The sequence below is a fragment of the Pongo pygmaeus genome, chromosome 13, assembly GCF_028885625.2.
Source record: "Pongo pygmaeus isolate AG05252 chromosome 13, NHGRI_mPonPyg2-v2.0_pri, whole genome shotgun sequence".
NCBI classification, from domain to species: domain Eukaryota; kingdom Metazoa; phylum Chordata; class Mammalia; order Primates; family Hominidae; genus Pongo; species Pongo pygmaeus.
This window is the reverse complement of record NC_072386.2, coordinates 121005102-121017166: the sequence shown is the minus strand read 5'-3', so window position 1 is coordinate 121017166 and position 12065 is coordinate 121005102. Positions and strand designations below refer to the sequence as shown.

Sequence of the window (12065 nt, the reverse complement as noted above, 5' to 3'; positions counted from 1 at the left end):
TTTTAAAGCAAATGCATTCAAGATCAAGTTACCTCTGCACATTCCCCCACCCCATCATGTTCCCTGCCCCATGACCACCACCTCCGGGACCCCAGGACTCACCCTGGACCACCAGCTCCACGTCCCGGTGCTGAGAGCCAGCCGTGTTGGTGGCCACACAGCTGTACCTCCCCGCGTGCTCCTGCAATGCTCGGTCAAGGTGGAGGCTGCCATCTGCTCGGATGGAATGCCGGCTGCCAGGTGGGAGCTGGTGGGGGTGACGAAGCACCAGCTTAGCCTTGGGCCTCACTCAGAGGCAGCCGAGAGAGAACCCTCGGAAAACTATGCTGCCCATTGGGCCAGTAGGGAGCAGCCAGGCCTGAGAGCCTGTGGGCTCAGAGAAGGCTGAGGAGCTCTGTGAGTCCCCACCAAGTGCCCAGTCAAGCCCTCCAGAGACCCTGCAGGGCTGGGTGGGCCTGACCCCCGCACACCCTGACCCCACCTCTCCCTCAGCCAACTGGACCAGGGTGAGCCTGACCCAAGCTGGGCCCACGAGAGTCTCTCCCGGGAATGCAGAGTTGGGAAGGCACCTCTTTGTAGCCTGCAGGACACAGGCACCCGGTGTGTCTGAGACTAGGCAGAAGAATTGAGGAAAGGGAAGAGGTAATGAAACAGTCAACAGGAGAGGGCAAACAGAAGAACACCAAGAAAATCAAATGGACGTGAACTGGTTGATAAGGCAACCACTGTGTGTTCAGCGCGCGCCGGTGTTTGGGGCAGATAGGAAACTGCACAAGTCACATCCCTGCTCTGGAATCGTAAGAACCAGGGAGACCACTGCATTGACACTGGGCCTCCACTAAATCCCTGCTGCCTGGCCCACAGCACTCCTGAGGCACACGATTCCCCTGCAGAGCTCCCAGGGGTCCAAGCAGCCATGAGGCATCTGACAGCCGGCAGGACTTTAGAGGGCAACAAACACCATCAGTGCATTATCAGAGAAGGTTCTGAAATGGGGCCAAAAAGAGGGTGGAAGGAAGAGGACACTCCCAGGAGGGGAAACAGCCAAGCAGAGACCGAGGCGTGGCTGTGACAGCCTCCTTCTTCTCCAGGTGCCACTGCCCACCACACCCAGAGGAGCCCGGCACTCACGGGCTGGCGGTCCTTGAGCCAGTGCCTTTCTGGGAGGGGCCGCCCAGCTAGGACGATGCAGGGCAGGGACACAGGCTGCCCCTCCAGGACCCGGACGGTGGGGGCGCTGCTGGCGATCTGTGGCGGGGCTGTGGGGAGAGGAGCCGGTGTCAGCCACAATAGGTGCCCTGGGTGGTTGTCTGGGGGACGGAGGCTCCTGCTCCCCTCTCCCTCCCCAGGGAACTGGGAGATGCATCAGAATTGGGGATCCTAAAGGGTCACAGGACCCCCAGGACATTGCCCTGGACGCAGGGGCACAGGTGCTACTCTTGGAGAATTTGGCTGTGGATTCGTTTGTTCCAACAGATGGGCCAGGAGAGGCTCCCTAGAGGCGCCCACGGCCTTGCTGTGCCCCCGGAAGCACCTGCCTCCCACCTCTCGCCTCCCACGGCCCTCAGATCCACCAGCGAACCGTGACCGGTGACAATGAGCCGGGCCTCGGCCTGGACCTTCCCAAAGACGTTTCGAGCTTCGCAGACATATGGGGCCTGGTCTTCTGGGGCCACACCTGAGGGGCACAAGACAGGCAGGTGTGACTGCCAAGGCACACCACAGCTGCGGCCCCCATGGGATCCAGCTCCCCAGGTGCAGAGACAGCCCCTTGGCATGGCCTGGCCTTACAGAGATTCAGGAGGGAAGGCTGGGATGGTAGACAGGGAAGGGGTGAGGGACGCTGCTGGACCTTGGAAGGTGAGAAAGCCTCAGTTTGCTCATCTGTGGAATGGGGGTAATTGGCCTGTACCTTGTAGTGTGATGGGGAGGGGTTGACAAAGTGCCCGCCCTCGGGCCTGGCGTGTAGTAAACAGTGGGTGGTGGGGTAGGCGCAGTAGTAATTATGGTAATCATAGTAGCTTATATGTGTGTGACAGCATGCGGCAAGAAGTGTGCTAAGCACTTGGTACAGATTATCCACACAACAGCCCCATAAATTGGCTGTTAATCAGCCAGGTGGGTAGCAGATTTCATGGTCGTGATTATGAACAAGGTCAGAGTAGTGGAATGACTTGGCCAGAGCCACCCAGCCGAAGTGTGACTGCGTATTCGCCTCTGTTCTATGGTCAGTGCTGGCGGTCAGGGTCCTGCTCTCGGCCACCTGGCCTGAGGTTTAGGGTGCCTATCCCCCTCCAGCCCCAATCTCTTACTTTCAAAGAACAGCACTCCCGAATCCGGCTGCCGAGACCTACTGCCTCGCCCGGCCTCCAGCCTGAGTCCCAGAGGCTGGCCATCTCCGCGGCGCCAGGTGACCATCGGGGGCGGGCGGCCTGTTGCCCGGCATGCCAGGAGGGCACTTCTCCCCAGCTCCACAGTGACATCCCGGGGCAGCTCCATCAGCTGGGGTGCATCTGCAGGGAGGTGACCAGTCAACCATGCCCGGAGGCTGGACCTGCTCAGCGGCAGGTCCCCGAGGAACTGCCTCCCTCTCCTCCCCCTGTACTATTGCCCTTGTGAACCTAGGGGCCGACTCCTGTCCAGGGCTCCAGGGTCAACCTGAGCTGAGTGGCGTCCACCCCTGGAGAGCTCTTGGGACAAGGCAGAGGAAGTGACTCGTGGGATGGTGCGTGGGGTCTCAGGGGCCTGGCTTTACCCCAGAGGTGCAGGGGAGGGAGGAGCATGTCCACTCCTGGCTGTGACACCCCCCAGGAAGCCCCTTCAAGGGGCTCTAAGGTGTGTTTCTGAGTCTGATTGTGACACGCTGACATAGGAGCTAAGGGTGAGCCTTCGCTTCTACCCCTGCCTACCCTCCCCTACCCCTCCCCTCCTCCTGGGCCAGAGAGGCCTCCTCTTGGAGGTGTCCTGAGCTCCCCTCTGATGCTTAAGCCCCTGGCCTAAGCCACGCCCACTTCTGTGGAGGGGAGCACGGCCTGGGGGGCCTGGTGGGACTCAGCTGCCATTTCCACAGCCCCTTCTATTGCCGCCACCCCAAACAGCCAGCGACGTGGGGGATTATAGGTCTTCTTCACCCTCTTCTCTAGAGCTTGCCCTCTTGGCTGAACTTTTTTGGAAAGAGCATACAGAATTAAAACTTGCTTGTTATAAATAACGTGACCTTATACATCAGGGTCTGAACTGGGCCACTCAAGAGTGAAAAGGGGCTGCATTAATAGTGACCCCAGGACGACTGGCTAAACAAGGGCTGTCCTGGAAACCAGGAGTTATAACACATTCTAATAATACACAAAGGGCAGAAATTCCCCTAATTCTTGCTCCACACACCCCAAATCCCACGCCCTTCCCTAAGGTAACCACTGTTAATAGCTTGCAGTGTTTCTTCCAAATCTTTTTTTCCTAAGCATCATTTGACTTTTATAATCAGGAGAAGAAAAAGAGAAGTTATTTCCCAAAACAGAAACTCAAGATCCTGTCTCTCCTTCAGCAGGCCAGGAGCAGGTCTGAGCCAAGTGGGTCCAGGTCCTTCCCTCGGCAGCCTCTGGGCACCGTCCTCAGGTCCTTGTCCCAGGCCCCTGCAGCAGGGAGGTCCCTGGCCTTTTTTTTTTTTTTTTTAACCCTTTGAGTCTGGTACCATGGAAAAGCCTCTATCTCTTTGTTCTTTCCATCTGTCTCCAGAAATACCCTTCATCCATCCAAATCATGACATCAAATTTCCCTCCTGGCCACAGGGATTAGGGAAGTTCCAGGCAGATATAAACACAAGTTGGAAAATTACTGCGAGGAGGAAGACGGTCTTGGACCCAACCTCAGACACCACCCTTTCTCATCGGGGCCTGGCAGCCGCCAAAGCTCAGAATCCCAGAATCCCAGAATCCCAGAAAGCCTTTCCTTGGGCCCGCCCTAGACAAGGTCACTGTTCCTGCAGAGCCCTGGCCCCCAGGGGTGCAGCTTTGCCATACCTCACCTATCCGGAGCAGAACACCACAACAGCCTACCTTCCCCAGCTGCATCCAGCCCAACTGCAGAGCCCAGCTCCAGCCTCCCACTCCAAGGATGCCTCTGATTCCTCTCCTCCCAGACCGCTTTCAATTCCCTGCCCTCCTTAGCCCCAAACAGCCCTGCTTTGTCTCCTGACTCTGGTTTGTTTGTTTTTTTTGTTTGTTTGTTTTGAGACAGAGTCTCACTCTGTCGCCCAGGCTGGAGTGCAGTGGTGCAATCTCGGCTCCCTGTGACCTCTGCTTCCCGGGTTCAACATGGGGAAACCCCGTCTTTACTAAAAAATATATATATAAATTAGCCAGGCATGGTGTTGGGCACCTGTAATCCCAGCTACCCAGGAGGCTGAAGCAGGAGAATCACTTGAATCCAGGAGGGTCAGGTTGGAGGGAGCCGAGATAGCGCCACTGCACTCCAGCCTGAGTGACAGAGTGAGACTCTGTCTCCAAAAAAAAAAAAAAAACAGAGAGAGAGAGAAAGAGATGGTGGGGTCTCGCTATCATCTAGGCTAGAGCACAGTGGCTCAGTCATAGCTCACTGCAGCCTCGAGGCTCAAGTGTAAAGGGTACCATTTGGCATCCCTAAGTGACAGGCATGAAGACGAGCACTTATTGTAACCATAATTTCACTTATGGCTCAGTGAACTCATAAGTGGATATCGTCACAATCCCCATCTCACAGATGAGGAAGCTAAAGTTCGGAGAGATGAAGGAACCTGCCCAAGGTCACAGCTTGAAGCCAGTGGCAGGGCTAAGATCAGAGCCCTGATCTGTCCAATGCTAAAGCCCAGGCTCTCAACCACCCCACCCCTGCATCCCCCTCAGCAGCTGGTGGCTGCCCCAGCCAGAGCTGCACTCACCCCCTCCATCTTCTTGCAAGAGAGCCAAATCCCAGACTCACTGCTGTGCCCTGGACCCACACAGACAACTGTGACTCCATGGGTCTGTGCAGCCATCCCTCCCCCTGCTAACCTGGAGTCCCCCAAATAAGGCAGGAGCCCAGGACCCTCAGAGGACAGAGCTGAAGGCCCTCTGGTCTGCCCCTCATTGTACAGGTGAAGGCTGAGGCCCCGAGTCCTGCTGAGGTCAGGGGAGATGCCAGACTCCCAGCCCAGTGCTCTGCCCAGGGCCTCATCTTTGCTTTCTGGCTCCCAGGCCCCTCCTCACACAGACTCCCAGGTGACCCTCTGCCGTGACCCAGGGAGGACAGCAAGCTGGCTCCATGGCCACCGTGGCTCCACAGGAATGACCCTTTTTGCCTTAGCCACGGTCAGTTTTCTGGGGCGGGAGCTAAAGCACCCGGATACAGGCGATGTTGTCAGCAGCACTGGAGACTCCTGGAGGGGCCTCTTGTCAGCTGATGGCTGCAGCTGCCTGTTTGTGGGGATGGGGATCTGAGTGGGGGAGCCTAGAACACCTGGAAACGTGCCTGGTGAAGGGTGCCTGCCACCAGACTGGGATGGGGCGAGGGGACAGGAGGGGCTGCCGCCTGCAGGGGTGCCCCATCCTTTTCTTCCTGCTCTGCCTCCCTCCCCCACCCACACATCTGGGACTTCAGCCACGCCCAGGGCAGCACCCCCACCCCCCCATCTTTCTCCAGCCCAGACCTTCCACTGAGCTCCCTACCCCTGTGTCCATCTGCCCCTAGACACTTCCACAACTCCCCAGCCCTCAACACAGTGCCTCCCGGCTCAGCACCACCCACCACCCCAGGGTACAGTCCCTGATGCTGCTTCCTTTGTTGCACTCCTGGCAGTGACGGGGCAGCAGGTCTTCCTCGACCTCATTCCATCCACTTCTCACTGAGTTCAGTCATGGCGGTGGCCCCTGGCTGCTCTCCCTGCCTTTCACACTGCCCCTGAGCCACCCTCGGTGGTGCAGCAGAGGGGACTTCCCAGGGCACAGGCTGGACCATGGCTTTGCCTGCCTAAGCCCTGTCTGCTACAGGCTGAACTGTGTCCCCCACAAACCCATATGTTGAAGCCTGACCCCCAGTGTGACGGAATTGGAGATGGGGCTTCTGAGAGGTGATTGGGGTTGGGTAAGTCATGAGGGTGAGGCCCCTACCAGGGGGATTAGTGTCCTTTTAAGAAGAGATGCCAGAGAGTGTCCTTCCTCTCTCTACCCATAGGTCCCAAGGAAAGGCCATGAGAGGACCTGAGAGAAGGCAGAGGCTGCCAGCCAGGAAGAGAACCCTGGCAGAACCAGCTGGGCCAGCAGCCTGATCATCGGCTCCCAGCCTCCAGAGCTGTGAGGAGTGTCTACTGTTTAAGCTCCCTGGTCTGTGGTATTTCATCATGGCAGCCTGAGCTGACCAGGATACTGTCCCTGGCTCCCGAGGACGGCAGGGCAGAGTCCAGGCGATGGAAAGGCTCAGATGCCCCTACCAGCCCAGCGTGGCTGCTGCCTCCAGCCTCAACCCCCCACTCACTCGGCTGACATTTGGAGAGAACCCCAGTACCATCCAGCCCGTGGGTACAAGGATCTGGCCAGCAACAGGCAGGGCCATCCCTCCAAGCTTGGCATATAATTGGTGCATAGGGAGGGAGGGAAGAGAGGGCAAGGAAAGGAAGGGGGGGAGGGGAGGGGAGGGGAAGGGGAAGGCAGGGGGAGGGGAGAGGGAGGGGAAAGGAAGGGGAGGGGGAGGGGAGGGGGAGGGGAGAGGGAGGGGAGGGGGAGGGGAGGGGAGGGGAGAGGGAGGGGAGAGGGAGGGGAGAGGGAGGGGAGAGGAGGGAAGGGAGAGGGAGGGGAGAGGAGGGAGGGGAGGGGAAGGGGAGGGGAAGGGGAGGGGGAGGGGAGATGGGGGAGGGGAAGGGGAGGGGAAGGGGAGGGGGAGGGGAGATGGGGAAGGGGAAGGGGAGGGGAAGGGGAGATGAGGGAGGGGAGGTGAAGGAGAGGGGAAGGGGAGGGGAAGGGGAAGGGGAGGGGAAGGGGAGGGGAAGGGGAGATGAGGGAGGGGAGGTGAAGGGGAGGGGAAGGGGAGGGGGAGGGGAGGGGAGGGGAGGGAAGGGGAAGGGGAGGGGAAGGGGAGGGGAGGGGAGAGGGAGGGGAGAGGGAGGGGAGAGGGAGGGGAGAGGGAGGGGAGAGGGAGGGGGAGGGGAGAGGAGGGGGAAGGGAGGGGAAGGGGAGGGGGAGGGGAGGGGAGGAGGAGGGGAGGGAGGGGGAGGGGAGAGGGAGGGGAGAGGAGAGAGGGAGGGAGGGAGGAAGGAAGGATCTTGTCTAGGGCAGGTTCAAAGGGAAGGGGTAACTAACTTCCTGCTTGCATGTAAGGCTGCTGACCCACTGCAGGAGGCGCTGTCAGAGCTGCTGAGGGTGAGAGCACAGATGCAGCTGGTCAGGCCACGCTCCCCTCCCGGGGATTTTCCAGGGGAAAGGCCCTGGTGAAGTCAGATGACAGAGGTGGTGACTCCCCTGAGCCTGCTGCTCCCCCAGCGAAAGGGACACAGGCCTGAAGGCCCCCACTCTGCCTCTGCCTCAGCCTCACTGGGCATGTGGGAATGAGTCCCATCCTCACTCTGGGCCTCAGTTTACCCATCTGGAAGGCAGTAACTCTATTTTCACCTTGGTCCTGGTATCTTACAGCTCTAGGACTCCTTATCACTGCCTGGAGAGCCCGCACCCCTAGCGTCTGCCTCCCACCCAGGGCTGTGGCTCAGAGCATGGGGGCAGGGCTGGGGGTTGCAGCCAGCTCGAGAAGAGCCCCCTGCGACTCAGTTTGCCAGGAGGAGGGAGGAGTCTCAGGCCGGAAGACTGTGCAGATGGGCAAAGTGGACCCTGGGGAGGGGTCTCCACAGCCCCCTTGCCTGAGGACTCGGGGACCGCTTTTCCCACAGAGGGAATCCTGCGATTGGGCCTAGGGTGGCAGCTCTGCTGGTCAGGGCCACAAGATGCCTTTACTCCTCTTCCTCCATAAAGAAACATGGAAAATTATATTTCATAACTGCACTGGCACAAAGACATGAACGATGCAGGCTGGATTTGTCTTTATCTATTCACTATTGGTCATTTTTTTTTTCTGATTTTAAAAGAAATCAAAATTAGAAAAGCATCCTGGACCCCTACAAGTGCAGGGCCTTCTGCCAGTGCCTGCTGTGCCTGATGGGAGAAGTCGCCTCGCCACAAAGCCCGGCCCATTTCTCCCCAACTCCCTTCCCCCAAGGCTGGCCGGAGAGTCTTCAGTGTCCAAAACAGCACATCTCCTTATTCCCCAGCTCGGCCCCCAGCAACCAGGAGCTTCCAGGGTGGGACTAAGAAGCAGGGACTGAAATGAGAGGACAGAGGGAGGAGGCATATCCATTTAGTCTGGGCGCACTGGCTCATGCCTGTAATCCCAGCACTTTGGGAGCCCAAGGTGGGCGGATCATCTGAGGTCAGGAGTTCGAGACCAGCCTGGCCAACATGGAGAAACCCTGTCTCTACAAAAAATACAAAAATTAGCTGGGTGTGGTGATGCATGCCTGTAACCCCAGCTACTCAGGAGGCTGAGGCAAGAGGATCATTTGCACCCAGGAGGCAGAGGTTACAGTGAGCCAAGATCGTGCCATTGCACTACAGTCTGGGTGACAGAATAAGACTCCATCTCAAAAAAAAAAAAAAAAAAAAAAAAAGAGGACACACATTCATTTAGAGAGGAATGAAGTAAAGCACAGACCACAGCTCAGGGCACTGAACTCCGGAGGGGGTGCCACACACAGTCAGGCAACCAGCCATGTGACAAGTCACCCCGCCTCACCGAGCGCTGGTCAGCTCACCCAGCCTGGACACAGGTTTATGGGGGAGGGTGCCCACATGCATTATTTATTCCACGCAAGCCCTGAGTGAAGCACATTCTCAGGAAGCCTCTCGAGGGCCCTATGAGCACAGCTCTGCTACCACCCTCCTCGTTTCACAGACGAGGAAAGTGAAGCTTCAAGAGGCAAATAATGCAGGCAAATACCAGCAGACCTGGGCATGGAGCCTAGGACTCCTGACTGGCAAATGCCAGGCTTGGAAGATAATCCACCAGTGCTTTGCAGGCTGGTCCACAAGTGCAGGTCCTCCTGGCACAGAGGAGTAGGGTGCCTCCCTTCCTATGCCCCAGACACTACCAGGAAGCCAGCTCCCAGCTCAACAGCAGGAAGTGGGCACAGTACACACCCGTTCCCGACCTCTGCCAGCCTGGCCAGGAAGGCTGGACCACAGCTGCCACCCAGATAGGCAGGAAATTCCATTTCCCACCACTGCTGCCAGACCAGCTCACCCCAGACCCACAGGTGCTGGGCCATTGTCCATCCCTTCCCTGACCTAAAGTTAAGGCCAGAGGCCACCAGTGGCCCAGAAACTCTGCCACAGGGACATGGCTCCGAGGTCAACAGCAGACAGGCAAAGGAACAGGTCTAGGTGGGCACTTAGCCTGGATCCCAAAGAAATGCGACTCTGGGCCAGGCACAGTGGCTCATGCCTATAATCCCAGCACTTTGGGAAGCCAAGGCGGGTAAATCACCTGAGGTCAGGAGTTCGAGACCAGCCTAAACAACATAGTGAAACCCCGTCTCCACTAAAATTACAAAAATTCGCTGGGCATGGTGGCGCACGCCTCTAATCCCAGCTACTCAGGAGGCTGAGGTGGGAGAATCACTTGAACCTAGGAGGTAGAGGTTGCAGTGAGCCGAGATTGTGCCACTGCACCGCACTCCAGCCTGGGCAACAGAGTGAGACTCCGTGAAAGAAAGGAAAGAAAGAAAGAAAGGAGGGAGGGAGGGAGGGAAAGAGAGAGAGAGGAAGAGAGAGGGAGAGGGAGGGAGAGGGAGGGAGAGGGAGAGGGAGAGAGAGAGACAGAAAGAAAGAGAGAGAGAAAGAAAGAAAGAAAGAGAGAGAGAAAGAAAGAAAGAAAAAGAAAGAAAGAAAGAAAGAAAGAAAGAAAGGGTCTGCTTCAAATAAGTCAGATGCTGAGCAAAGGATGACAATGCCCATCACAACACAAGGTGCGCCCTCCCTGGAGCACCTTATCTGCTCACCCAGAACCTCTAATACCAGTGTCAGCAGCTGGATCACAGCTCACGTGCCACAGGCCTGCCTTCTCTCTTGCTCACACAATGTCTCATTTTGCAATGAGGAGCCCAAGGCTTGGAGAGGGGAAGCAGCGCCAGGCCCACTCTGCTGGTGAGCATCAGACTCAAGGCCAGGGGCTGAAGGTGCAAGACCCTTGGTTCAGATCCCACCTCTGCCACTCACCAGCTGTGTGATCTTGGGCAAGGCATGCAACCTTTCTGTGCCTTGTTTTCCCTATCTGTAAAGGGGAAATGGAGATCTCCAAGGGTTGTTGTGAGGGTTACATGAGCTAGCGACAAAACGTGCTCTGAGCTGGTGCCAGCACCTGGTGAACATCCTAGAAGCGCCGGCTCGTGTTTCCATGGCTGTCCTTATCAGGCTCCTGAGCCCATGGCCCAGCCCAGCCTATCTGAGAACCCAGCCACAGTGGAAAAGTCTGAGCACACGGTTCTGCTCCTGGAAACCTCTCACCAACCCCCTCAGCGCACAGCCCAAACTCCTCCGCAGCTCCCCAGGCGGGGAGTGACTGGTACCAGGTGGCAGCCATCCTGCCGCCCCCTCCCCACCCTCTCTCTGCCTCACTTCTCTTGCCATGGGGAGGGCTGCATGTGCTGTTCCCTTTGCCTGGAACACTGTTCCCCAGCTAGTCATCTTTCTGGGTGCTTCTGGTTTCAGTTTAGACATCACCTCCTCCAAGAAGTCTTCCCGGGATTAGCCCTCTCTGGGCACCCACAGCCCCTGAGGATGCAACTTCCAGCCACTCGATGCCCTGTGCATGCTCATTGCCTGTCCTCTGTTCTCTGCCTGAGCTCATGAGCAACACAAAGGCTGATGCTGTGTCTCACCTGCCCTGTGTCCCCAGCACAGGGCCTGGCACACAAGCACCTGGTGACCCTGTGTTGAAGGAATGAAAGATGGAACAAGTGAACAAAGTCTAAGAGCATCCCAAGCCTGAGAGGATCTCAACCCTGAGACAGCACAACTCCCCCAGGCCAGACCCTCCTGTCTATGTCTACTCCAGTCAGAGCCTGGCCCGCCTTGGGAGCTCCTCGGCTGCCCCAGCCAGCCCTGGCCCAGCCTGGCCCATTCAGCCCAGACCAGCACATTCTCGATTCTCTGCACTTCTCTAGAACTCCAGCACCTGCCTCTCTCGCAGTGGCCTCGGCAAACACTCAGAGCCTGATCTGTCCCAGTTCTGTGTGCCAAGGAGCTGTGCCCACAGCTTCCGAGCAAGTCCCAGTGCCAGGAACTCCAATATGGAACGGAGACATCCCAGAAGTCACAGCTGAGACCATGCACTGGCCACCAAGGAATTTGGACTCCACATCTGCAGCAAGTGGATAATCACCCCTCTCCCCCAATTTACTAAGCAATCACTGTGGGCCCAACCCTGTGCTAACAGGCCTGATTTCACTGAATCCTCACAGCAACCCAAGGAGGGGAGTAGTACAGTCAGCCTCACTTTACAGATGGGAAACTGAGAGAAACTGAGGCTCCATGGCATGACCAAGGCACATAGGTGGGGACAGAGACGAGACTGGAATTCAGGTCTCATCCCGAGCTGAACCAAACTGTCTGCAGTGGGCCTCCAAGCTGGTCCCAGAGATCCCCGCCTCCTGGTATTCACACCCATGGTAGCCCCCGCCTCTTGGTGTTCACATCCGTGGGTAGCCCCCGCCTCTTGGTGTTCACATCCGTGGGTAGCCCCTCCCACACACACTGCACCAGGGTTGCTCTGTGGGACCAAGAGAATAGGGCAGAAGCGATGGCTTGTTATTTCCAAGACTGTGGCTTCCCTCTGAGATTCTCTCTCTCTCTCTTTCTCAGGGAGCCTCCTGCCAACAGCCCCATGAGTGAGCCTAGAGTGGATCCCCTAGGCCCAGGCAAACCTTGAGATGACTGCGGCCCTAGCCAAGATATTTATTTCAATCTCAGGATGGACCCTGAGCCAGAATCACCCAGCCAAGCCACTTTCAGATT

The 12065-nt window shown here is 57.6% G+C and overlaps 1 protein-coding gene across 11 annotated transcripts in view; it reads right to left on the bottom strand.

Annotated features, from left to right (window-relative positions):
• Positions 1 to 12065, bottom strand: part of HMCN2 (hemicentin 2) — a 164570-nt gene that overhangs the window by 113175 nt on the left and 39330 nt on the right. For all 11 annotated transcript variants that reach the window (XM_054501579.1, XM_054501581.1, XM_054501583.1 and 8 more), the window contains 4 exons: positions 2313 to 2513; positions 1583 to 1678; positions 1132 to 1259; positions 103 to 247 (listed from right to left, as the gene is read on the bottom strand). In XM_054501579.1, the coding sequence (XP_054357554.1) occupies positions 103 to 247; positions 1132 to 1259; positions 1583 to 1678; positions 2313 to 2513 (570 nt within the window). The remainder of the gene's footprint in view (positions 1 to 102; positions 248 to 1131; positions 1260 to 1582; positions 1679 to 2312; positions 2514 to 12065) is intronic.